The sequence below is a fragment of the Camellia sinensis genome, chromosome 4 (genome assembly GCF_055761805.1).
Source record: "Camellia sinensis isolate YWXY chromosome 4, ASM5576180v1, whole genome shotgun sequence".
In the NCBI taxonomy this organism is placed as follows: Eukaryota; Viridiplantae; Streptophyta; class Magnoliopsida; order Ericales; family Theaceae; genus Camellia; species Camellia sinensis.
Window position 1 is genome coordinate 161039189 of NC_138964.1, and position 10538 is coordinate 161049726.

At 33.0% G+C, this 10538-nt stretch overlaps 1 protein-coding gene and 1 non-coding gene across 3 annotated transcripts; both read right to left on the reverse strand.

The window, feature by feature from the left end:
* Window positions 1-879: 879 nt before the first annotated feature.
* LOC114263718 (Peptidyl-tRNA hydrolase family protein) lies at window positions 880-8370 on the reverse strand. 2 transcript variants are annotated; one of them, XM_028204312.2, is made up of 8 exons: window positions 7775-8370; window positions 5383-5467; window positions 4238-4305; window positions 4098-4148; window positions 3941-4014; window positions 1919-1977; window positions 1471-1547; window positions 880-1363 (listed from the first exon to the last, which is right to left on the reverse strand). In XM_028204312.2, exons 1-8 carry the CDS (start codon window positions 8045-8047, stop codon window positions 1250-1252), a joined length of 801 nt encoding a protein of 266 aa, XP_028060113.2. In that variant the 5' UTR covers window positions 8048-8370; the 3' UTR covers window positions 880-1249. The 2 variants fall into 2 exon arrangements, with proteins under 2 accessions (XP_028060113.2, XP_028060114.2); XM_028204313.2 differs by lacking the exon at window positions 1919-1977 and having other exon boundaries at window positions 7775-8256.
* Window positions 8206-8277, reverse strand: TRNAD-GUC (transfer RNA aspartic acid (anticodon GUC)). The gene has a single exon. It is a non-coding gene; the product is annotated as a tRNA-Asp (tRNA).
* Window positions 8371-10538: the final 2168 nt, after the last annotated feature.

A 10538-nucleotide genomic window follows, 5' to 3' on the forward strand; every position in this document is an offset into this window, starting at 1 on the left:
AATTAATTACTTAAAAATTCTGTTTCCAAATGTTACAACTTACAACAGTTCAGAATTTATTCAAAATTTTTTGAACCAATAAATTATATTTAGTATATTATCAATTTTTCTCAATTTTTAAAATTAACAATATTATCAATTTTACACAGTAATATTCCAGACAATTATTTCATTAATTGATGAAAAAAACAAAACATGAGATTAAACATTTTTATCCTTCTACTTATTGATTTAATTCTACTATCCAATAAAATTGAGAATATTATCAATATTTTTAAATTTTAAAACTAAGAATATTATCAATTTTCTCATTTTTAAAGTTTTTTTTTTTTTTTTTTAAAAAAAAAAAATTTGCATATCAATGTTCCATCATCATGCTCCTTCATAGACAAAAAAATTTCAATTTTTGCACAAAAAAATAATTCAAAATTTTCAAAATTTGCACCTAGATAGTTTTTTTTTTTTTTTTTGCACATAATTTTTTTTTTCAATTTGAAAGTTGATATTTTAAAATTTAAAAATCAAAATAAATGTCAAATCATCATGTTTTTTATAAAATAATCATAAATGATGAACAACCATTATTTGAAAAACAATTTCAATTATTAAAAATTTAATAGGACTTGAAAGTCTAAAAAATCTTAATTAGAACTTGATGAAATATAAATTCATAAATTATGATTTGTGTATAAATGGCCCAAAAATAAAAATAAAAATAAAGGGAAAAAAAGAGAGAAAAAGATAGCTTGATTTCACCTTACCTAAAATCAATTTGTAATTTTCTACTTTAGAATCTCTCCCGAGTCTAGCAAATCTACGCAACAAGTAAGAGCAGTGAAATATAAATATCCTTTAGACAAGGGATTCACACACTGCAGATTTGGGACCCAAAAAAAAAATAATAATTATGATAAATTGAGGATAAAATTACTCTGGTTCTTGAAAGAATACAAATTCTCACTCATTCCAGCGAATGCAAATCGTAAAAACTTGGTATTTGTGGCTGCAATCGCTCTATCAAAGAACATGGCTTGAACCCTCCATGAGTTTGCTAATCTTGAAAAGGGTTTTGAAGCTAATCTCTAATGGATTCTAGTCAGTTTGCCATATCCTGAAAAATCATAACTATGAACTATCCACTATATAAAACACAAATTCTCCTCGCCCATCTATATCATCAATCCATTTCCGATCACCTAAGAATAATTACTTAGAACAATTCTTAGAAGCAAAGCCTTGGGAGAGTTTTTTAACCGAGCTGTTCCAAATATTTGCCACTATTAACAAATGTGGCACTTTTATCAAAACCGTTGAGCAAAAGAATCCGCACTGCTTCAATGCCAGTTTGAAATGCAAAATCCAACTAAAGAAAAAGACCAATGCCAGTGTCTAAGAATCCAAAACCTTCCTAGGTTTTTTATATTTTCCTATCAATATGTGTGTGTGTGTGTGTGTGAATATTCTACATACCTCTTCTTGTTCTTGTTTGTTGAACGGGCGAAGAACGAAGTTGACAGGATCCATTTTTCCAGGAGGCCTCCCAATGCCTACAGAAATTCAGAAATAAGAGAAAGCCTAGTGCACAAAAGATTTTCATTGAAAAATATACAGTAATAATAGACTCCCACAAAACACAACTCTCACAACTCCCAAAATGATTTGAATCATTCATGTCAATATCAGACACAATTCCCAAAAAAATTCAAACACATAGATGGCCAATACATCAATGGGGGTCATGGGGATCCTCTTTTGTAGGGGTCCCAAATATTTTTCAAAAATATGTGAGACAAAGGTGTGGGACCCAGATATTCCACCTTTTGTCTCACATCATTATGTGAAAATCTTATGTTCCTAACATAGCTGCTGAAATAAATATTAGAGTAGACTTTTGGCAAGTTTGGCATTTGGAAGCTACCTATTCTCAAACGAGGAAAATCACGGCTCCCTTTGAAGTGGTTAATCACACTCTTCATGCTGCAAGAGGAAGCCATGACATCAAACTTACTACCTACCATATCCAAATTAAGAAATCTTAATAGACTTGTTCTATCATGGCTACATTAATAATTTTCATTGTACCAAGCAACAAGCAACAAGCAATTTGTAAGTCTAACAGAACGATTGTTTTCCCACGATATTGCTATAATAGAAAAATCCGGAAGGATAACTCTTCAAATAATCATATTTTTGGAAGTTGTAAACAATATTACTCAAACACGTTACTCTCTCTCTCTCGTTTATTTATTTAATTTTTTTTGTCTGGACTCCAAATTTAACTGAGATGCCGCAAACAGTAAGCACAGATATCATCAAATTACCCAAAAGCATCTCAATGTAGATGGAAAATTTCTGTGGTCCAACGCCAGCATAGTTCCAATTCTGTTCACAAATTGGCACATACAGAAATTTGCCCTATTTAATTTTTTGCCCGCTTGCCCGTCCTGATTCTTGAATTGAAGGACCATGGAGGTGTGGGCCATGGTTTTTCACCACATGGGATATAATTTTTTCCAAATGAGGCAATCACGAAGTAACTCAACCATAATTGTGACTATACATTGTGAAGAGAAGAAAGCGTGCAAGCCGTTTGGTTTGAGTGAGAAAAGCAAACCCCAATCCAACCACCATTCCCCCCTACCTCTTATATTGGGGTTCCACTTCATCCAAGTGTCATAACTCAGCTAAAGTCCAAGATATGGTCTGTAAGGAGTTCAAAAGGTGAAAACTTGATACCTAAAACTGAATTCAGGGCATCAACTTGTTATCTACATCTCTCAAAATATGCTTAATGCTAAGACGCACGAAAAAGACACGCAACACAATACAAACACAAATAATTTTTGAAAGATACAAGATACAACACATAGGGGATACAAACAAAATATATACTTTTATATATTTATTATATGTTATGAAGATTTTTCATTCAAAGATAATAAAAAATGAAACAAAAAAATAAATAAATAAATAAAATCTAATATAGCACTAATTTCTAAAATTTAGAGAAGGGATTTATAAGTATAAATCTACATCATTTTTATTTACTATGGGTGCGGGTACGGATACTGGTACAGATACGCTGATACGGCAAAACCTAAAAAAAATAAGATATAGGTACGACTGAGGTATGTCTTTAATCAATTTTTTATTTTTATGATTTATAGTTTGAGATTCAATATACAAATCAAAATTTAATACCAAAACTAAAAGGAGAAATTACAAAACCAAAAGAGAAATCGTAATTCAACAATACCAATACCAAAGCAAAATCTATAAGCTGTTTTAATGCCATTAAATAGGAGAAATTATAAAATAAAGTTTCATTCCAAAAGCAAGCAAAGCAAAGCAAAGCAAAGCAAAGCAAAATTTAAAAATTTGAAGTTTTAGTTTTCACTTCCATCAACTTCATCATAGAGTAATATATCTTTCATTTCTGGCACATCAAATAAAGGATTTGCAATTTCAAGTAAATAAGAATTCTCTAATAAATTAAAGGTATTCCCACCAATGTCCCATAACTTGTTGTAGTCCCGATGTACCCATGAAGTACCCAGCTGCCAGAGCATGTATAAAAGTACCCGGTACGTATTTCGAGTACCCGGAACGCATGCAGCCTTATTGGTATGAGTATGGCAACATTTTCAGAGTACCCATGCTTCATAGTTTACTATTATATTCTAAGTTATTTTGTTCAAATTTATAATACGTTTCATGTATGTCTAACAAATGGACACATGAATTTTGGGTGTCCAAAAAAATTTAAAACATAAACACGATTGAAAGTGTGTTCAATAAGTGTTAGGAAGTGTTTGACTAGAGTGTTTGACACAGACACACCACCTTCTTAGAATGTCCATTCTTCTTAGACTCAACATGCATAATAAATGCTTAGTATTAGATTTTAGATGAAAATAGAATACATTGACATGATAAATACCCGTTATGTCCTCCATGTCCACCTTTCGGCAATAACCGTAATTTTGAAAAAGGCAAATCTAAGTCGTCAAAAATCTGCACACCAGAGAATTGTGAGTTTGGAGCTTATAGACAGAGGTAATGCTGACATCGACAAAAAACAATCAAAACTACTGTACCACAAGTACTTGCTTCAGTGGAATCTTGTAATATGAAACAATTGCTCCAACCTTCAAAACGACAAGTCAACTAACTGTAATTAAAGCTTAAAAAAGTTAGTGAATTTTTATTTTTATTTTTTTCAGAGAAGCTTACTTACAGACTCACCACTTGCATTCATAAAAGTTTGTGGTTTTGCAAGCATAACTGGAACATTTCCAATGTAACCTACAAAGGAAGGAAACACTTGCATTAAAATCAAGCATTGCAGGGAGTAGAAGCAGATTCATTCAGTTTCCTTTCTCAATCAACTCCTACCTTCTTTCAATAGTTTACACATAATATTTGTTTAAGATTATTATATAGGTTTATTACTTAATGGATTGAATTCCAAACAAACTATGTCCCACCAGAACAATTTCTAGACTCTTGTTCTACAATTCTACATTAATAGTAGTAGTTGTCAGCAATCTAAAGCTCAGAAAAATGAACAGCTCCTAGAAAGAGAGAATCATGTAATACAAAAACGGTCACTGTAGATTTTCCAGAAAAATCACAGTACAAATTAGTCCTTTAAACAGACTGGATTTCGAAATCCAAATCTGAATTTGATTAAAACAAACAAAGTCCATATCTGATCCAAATCCGCCACCACCATATCCAACATCAAATCATCCGAATCAGATAATTTCGGATATTTGATCTGATAACTTGACCCTATTCATTAACTTTCATATGATTGTTTATCTGTAGGTGTAACTGACTCTTTTTTTTGCTGATGTGTAATTTTTTGTCCTAAAACACTACTGATTCTAATGATGAATATTGATTGCATTGCATTAGCTATGGGAATCTAAAACACATTCAATACTTTGAGAGAAAGGACCAAAATGACACAATATATAATTTAGGGACCAAAAGTGTAATTAATGCTTAATTAAAAGGCTGGTTATTTTGTATTGAAATTAAAGGTGTAGAATTATCTACTTTTATGTTCATCTCCCATGTAAAACTCATCTTACATTTTGTCACACATAATTTATAACTTGAGCTAATCAATTGCACATGTACCTTATGTTAAACATTTATTCAAATTGCCTATATCTAAACCAGTATTACATAAAAAAATTATTTATTTACTTAGTTTCTTTTTGTGAGGGCAGCACTGGCACAAGTTTTATGCATTAGTGGTCGGTAATGTGTAACTAAAACAAAATCCACTAACGCTCTCTTTCTCTCTCTCATACACACACAAAAAAAGAAAAAAAAAGAAAAAGAAAAAGAAAGGGTAACAACAATAAGCACCTTTTCCAAACAGGGCCCTATAGGAAACACTGCTCATAGATATCCCCTCAGCTTCAGCTATAGCGTCTACCATCTCAAAACCCACCTAGAAAAATTCAATCACACAGCAGTGTCAAGAAGAGAGAGGAAGAGAAAGCAAGAGTATGCTGTGATAGATGTTTATGATCTCTGACAGACATTTTAACGAGTATCAACCTATGAATTAATAACTATGGATGAGAATTTAATACATAGAAACCCATGAAGGAGTTGATTCAACAATCATTTCACGTGACAAAAACAGGAAAGACTTGCATAACTTGCACGGAAACATATTAAAATGTTAGTTAATGATCAGTATAGTCAAATAATCCAAATATAGTTAATGATCAGTATAGTCAAATAATCCAAATAATGATGGTAAGTATCACTTGTTCTAATACTGTAGCCACGTGAAGATGCAGCATCTTAAAATGTATTGGGCTATAGAACTTAACATTCATATCAAGTGGCCTACTTATTGTGTCCATTTACATGCCCATAAAAAAATATTTAATTTAGTCAAAGGTGTAGAATGTCAAAAGTTCTGCAAGAGTGTAGAATGTCAAATACCACATGTGAACAAGTCATGATTTTATTTGGCATGTAGTCAACAAGGTGACCCTATCATGATTAAGAAAAAAGAATGAACTCGAAATGCAATAATGTAGTAAAAAAAAGTGCAACTGATGACAATTGATGCACATTGCACAACACGGTTTCTTCTGGGTCAGACTCTGAACCTTCTTGTGAGTCTGAACCAAGACCATAGAAGATGTGCTAATAACAATGAAACAAGACAATTTGCCTAATAGCTTCTTTTTTATCAACACCAAAGAAAATTGTATTAAAGTTGTTGCGGATGTCTTGTATTCTACCTGGTTTGTGTTTATAACCCGTTTGTGATCCAGTTGACCCGATTAATGGGCAAATTACCCAACCTGGTTTCTTGATATGTGGATCGTAGTGTATATATATATGTGTGTGTGTGTGTGTGGGTTATTTCGTGGGTTAGGGTTTGTATTGGTTACAAATGGCTAGGAAGAGAGACAACTGCTCCTTTGTATTTTCTCCTTTTGATAGTGAAACTAACAGCCGTTCTTCGCCCGTGGATGTAGGGCTTATAGCCGAACCACATATATCTTAGTGTTTTTGTGTGATTGCTAGTTTTACTTTCTCGTTTTGTTTGTTCTGTCATAACAAAAGTCTTAATGAAAATGCTGAGCGGGCACAACCCTTGTACAAACAAGAAAAATAAAAATCACAAAATCACAAAATATAGATCCAACACCCCACGTGCATTCAAGGGCAAGCACAGTTGAGCAAGAGAACCTAGGAGCATTGATATAATTCATAAATCTAGGGAAACATCAACAAAGATACGACTGGCTTTTTCAATACACAAACATTCGTGTTTGAAAGAGACATCTGAAGTATCAGCTAAAGTTGCTAAAAGATAAGGCTTCCTTCAAGCTCCTTTTTTTTTGTTTTTTGGTTTTGTTTTGTTTTTTTTCCCTTGAACATGAAAGGCAAGTCGATGAGGCCTAGGGAACAGTAACAAAATAAACATATGCCTATACCTTTGTGTGCTCCGAATTATATAACTAAAAGCCCTTTTTCTTCATACCAGTGCATAAGAAGGCACATTTATTCAACTTACAAAAAAGAACACATTTAATCTAAAATTACCCTTGCTTGTTTTTTTAAAGTAATAATTAGTTCAGCTTGAACAGTTGTAATTCCTCCACATAATCAGAAATATCCCTACATTAAGAGAAATGTACCCATTTCTAAGATTCCACAAATTCCTTATGGTGAATCCGAATCAAGAACAAATGAGACCATTAGATCTCATAGGTGCAGGGAAATGCCTAATTATATTAATCATTAGGCTATCTCCTCAAATTTGAGTAAAAGCCTTATTTGATATGCAACACTCCAATGGAAAAACTCAGATTTAAGCAAAAATTTGCGTAAAAGCTTCATCATAAATTTGAAAACTACAAAATGGTCTTGAAAATTTTGAGTAAACAATTCAGCCTCCATTAATTTGGGTAACAAAATGGGTTAAACTCAATTTCATACAAGTTTTGAGTCAAAAGTGGAGAGATTTTTAAGTACTTTAACTCAAATTTAAATTTGATATAGGTTTGAGTAGTCAAGGTTGGAGATGCCCTTACAATACGCAACCATTCATGTTCTCATACTCTTCACCGTCATAATCCCCAAACCATTCAAATCTTCCCACATTTCATCATAAACCCCATTCTCTCAAATCGCAAATCAGTAACCAAAGCAATTCAATAACATTAAAAAACTAAAAGAAATAATAAATAAAAAAAGCACAATAACAAGAGAGAGAGGGGGTACGGACGTTGTGGCGGGTGCCATTGTACTTCTTCCCGGGGTTACCAAGGCCGACGATGAGCCATGGCTGTGAATTGGGCTTCGTTTCCAAGGCCGACGGCGATGATGTAATAGAAGAAGATGAGAATTGGGACATAGCGTTGGCAGTCTTGCTCCAGTAGGTAGAAATTAGGGTTTTGGAGGATGAAGAAGAAGATGAGTTACAGAATAGACGCCAATAAGGGAATCGAACAGCAGATGATGATGATGATGAACAAATTGAACCCCCAATTGCGTTCATGGTGATGCTGATTTGTTGAAAAAACAATTATAATAAAGTAAAAGATTGAAAGTTCTGATTTTTGTATCCACTACTTGCACCGCAACAACTTCTTCTTCTTCTTCTAATCACCGCCGCTAAAATTGAATTTTGAAGAAATAAAAAACAAAAGCCACGTACGCCGTTGCCGGGGATCGAACCCGGGTCACCCGCGTGACAGGCGGGAATACTTACCACTATACTACAACGACCTTGTTGGTGGTTGCTTATGTACATATATAATTATTATATAAAAGTAGTTAAAAGGGTGTGAAATGGATTGTTGGCAATGGAAACAATGTGAATGTGTGGAAGGATTGGTGGTGTGGAGACAAGGCTTTTATGGACCTTGAATCTAATACTAACCAAAACTTACAGAATAATTGTAATGTTGATAATAATGTGAGTGAGCTGCTTAATTCTGATGGCAGTTGGAATGAGATCAAAGTTCACAGATTATGTACTCCTAATATTGCATCTTTGATCTTGAATAATCCTCCTCCTGGTACTTTGTAGATGGATAGTCCCCTCTGGAAGGGATCACCTACTGGTTCTTTCAATGTTTCATCTGTGTATAACCTCATCCTTGGTGAGATTGAGAATGATGAGGATTGAAATTGGCTATGGAGGATGCGAATACCCCAAAAACTCAAAGGCTTCCTTTGGACTGTGTTCCATGGGAAACTGCTTACAAATCAAATGAGATTAAAAAGGGGTTTGACTGATGATCCTAAATGCCTTAATTGTTGTGGGGTAGAGGATATGTCACACCTCTTTAGGGACTGTTTCAAAGCAAAGGAAGTGTGACTAGCTATTTGTAATCAAAATTGGTACCGGGATATGATGAAGATGTCTTGGTTGGATTGGCTCAAGAGTAATGCTAAAAACAAAAAACTTTTTAACGACACCATCTCTTGGCAATCTGTTTTTACTATTTCCTTATGGAAAATTTGGAAGAATAGGAATTTAATGGTTTTTGAACAAAAATCTACTCCAAGTCAAGAGAGTTTAAATTTATTTTGGATTACTCAAGAGAGATTAACCAAGCATTCCTTCATTCTATATCCAAGACCAGACCTGCATTCAGAGTTATTAATTGGTGTCTTCCACCTGCAGGTAGACTAAAATTAAATACGGATGGCAGCAGAAGAGTTGGTGGCGATGGAGGATTTGGGGGCCTAATCAGAGATGAAAGAGGAACTTGGGTGTGTGGCTACTATGGAAAATTGCACAATGGAACCAGTTTAGAAGCTGAATTGTGGGCTGTATACAAAGGGTTGACTATCATACTACAAAAAGGAATGAACCAAGTCATGATCGAGACCGATGCTGAACAGGTAATGCAATTGCTACAAGAAGAACCAGGGGACAAATGCCCTTTCAAGAACCTGGTGGAGGATGCCTAGATTCTTCTCAGAGGGTGTGATTGCTTTGTGCAACATGTATGGAAAGAAGGCAATTTGTGTGTTGATTTTTTCGCAAAAATGGGAGCCAATCAACCTGAAGAAATACTGGTGATGAATGATTCACCAGCTGAGTTAAGAGAGTTGCTTGATATGATAGACTTGGGTAAGATGAGGACTTAGTTCCTCCTTTGTTGTTTTAATTCTGTTGTACCCAAAAAAAAAATATATATATATAGTTAAAAGACATCCCACTAGCAAAATAATTCTCTATTTTGTATCTTTCTAAATTATTGTTTTTTAAAATACTTAAATATGACAAGATCAATCATGTTAATTACTGTTTTTTTTTTTTTTTAGTAGTAGCACTTGAAGAGGAAACAAAATTAAAGATTTTTAAATTTTGGAATTGGATATAGGAATTGAGTATCATGTCATTTAAACTTGACCTCCTGCTCATATTTCAAGTTCATTCCAAATAAATTTAAATAGAGTTCATTCCAAACAAATTTTAATCGAGTGAATCACATACCAAGCTAAAATACTGGCTCGAACCTCTTTCAATTTTGGATACACATTCACTTTATTCCTCTAATAAATCTCCTTATATCTTATCAATTAAAAGAATTACAACCGATTACATCTTGAGAATCTTAAATGTATAAAGGAATCTAAACACAAAGAGGGAATTTGGTGAGAATTATAGAAACAACTTATAACTATTTTTAATATGAGAGTTTGTATTTAACTATTTAGTATCGCTTCTGCTTATAATTTATTAGACAAAAATAATTTAAATAAACTTAAAAAATTGATGACAAAAATAATTTAAATAAACTTAAAAAATTGATTTTTCAAAAGCTGAACAGAGAATTTTTAATTTCTACCTTTTAATTATCAGCTTTTAACTTAAAATGTGCATTCAGCGTATTTACCAATATTGGAGAAGATGGATGCCACCCTAATCACCCTTTGTTTAGCATTGTCAAATTTTATATATTTTTTTATTAAAATTATAAGAACAATTATAGATTTACATACATTATATAATCTAACCTAAATAAATCCAA

What these genes read in the sequence shown, in the direction of transcription:
- LOC114263718 (XM_028204312.2), bottom strand. Translation starts at nt 8,047, where the DNA reads ATGAACGCAATTGGGGGTTCAATTTGTTCATCATCATCATCATCTGCT. An exon ending in ACAATGGCACCCGCCACAAC is followed by an intron (nt 5,468 to 7,774) that starts GTCCGTACCCCC and finishes GAATTTTTCTAG; the next exon opens with GTGGGTTTTGAGATGGTAGA. An exon ending in TAGGGCCCTGTTTGGAAAAG is followed by an intron (nt 4,306 to 5,382) that starts GTGCTTATTGTT and finishes CTTCCTTTGTAG; the next exon opens with GTTACATTGGAAATGTTCCA.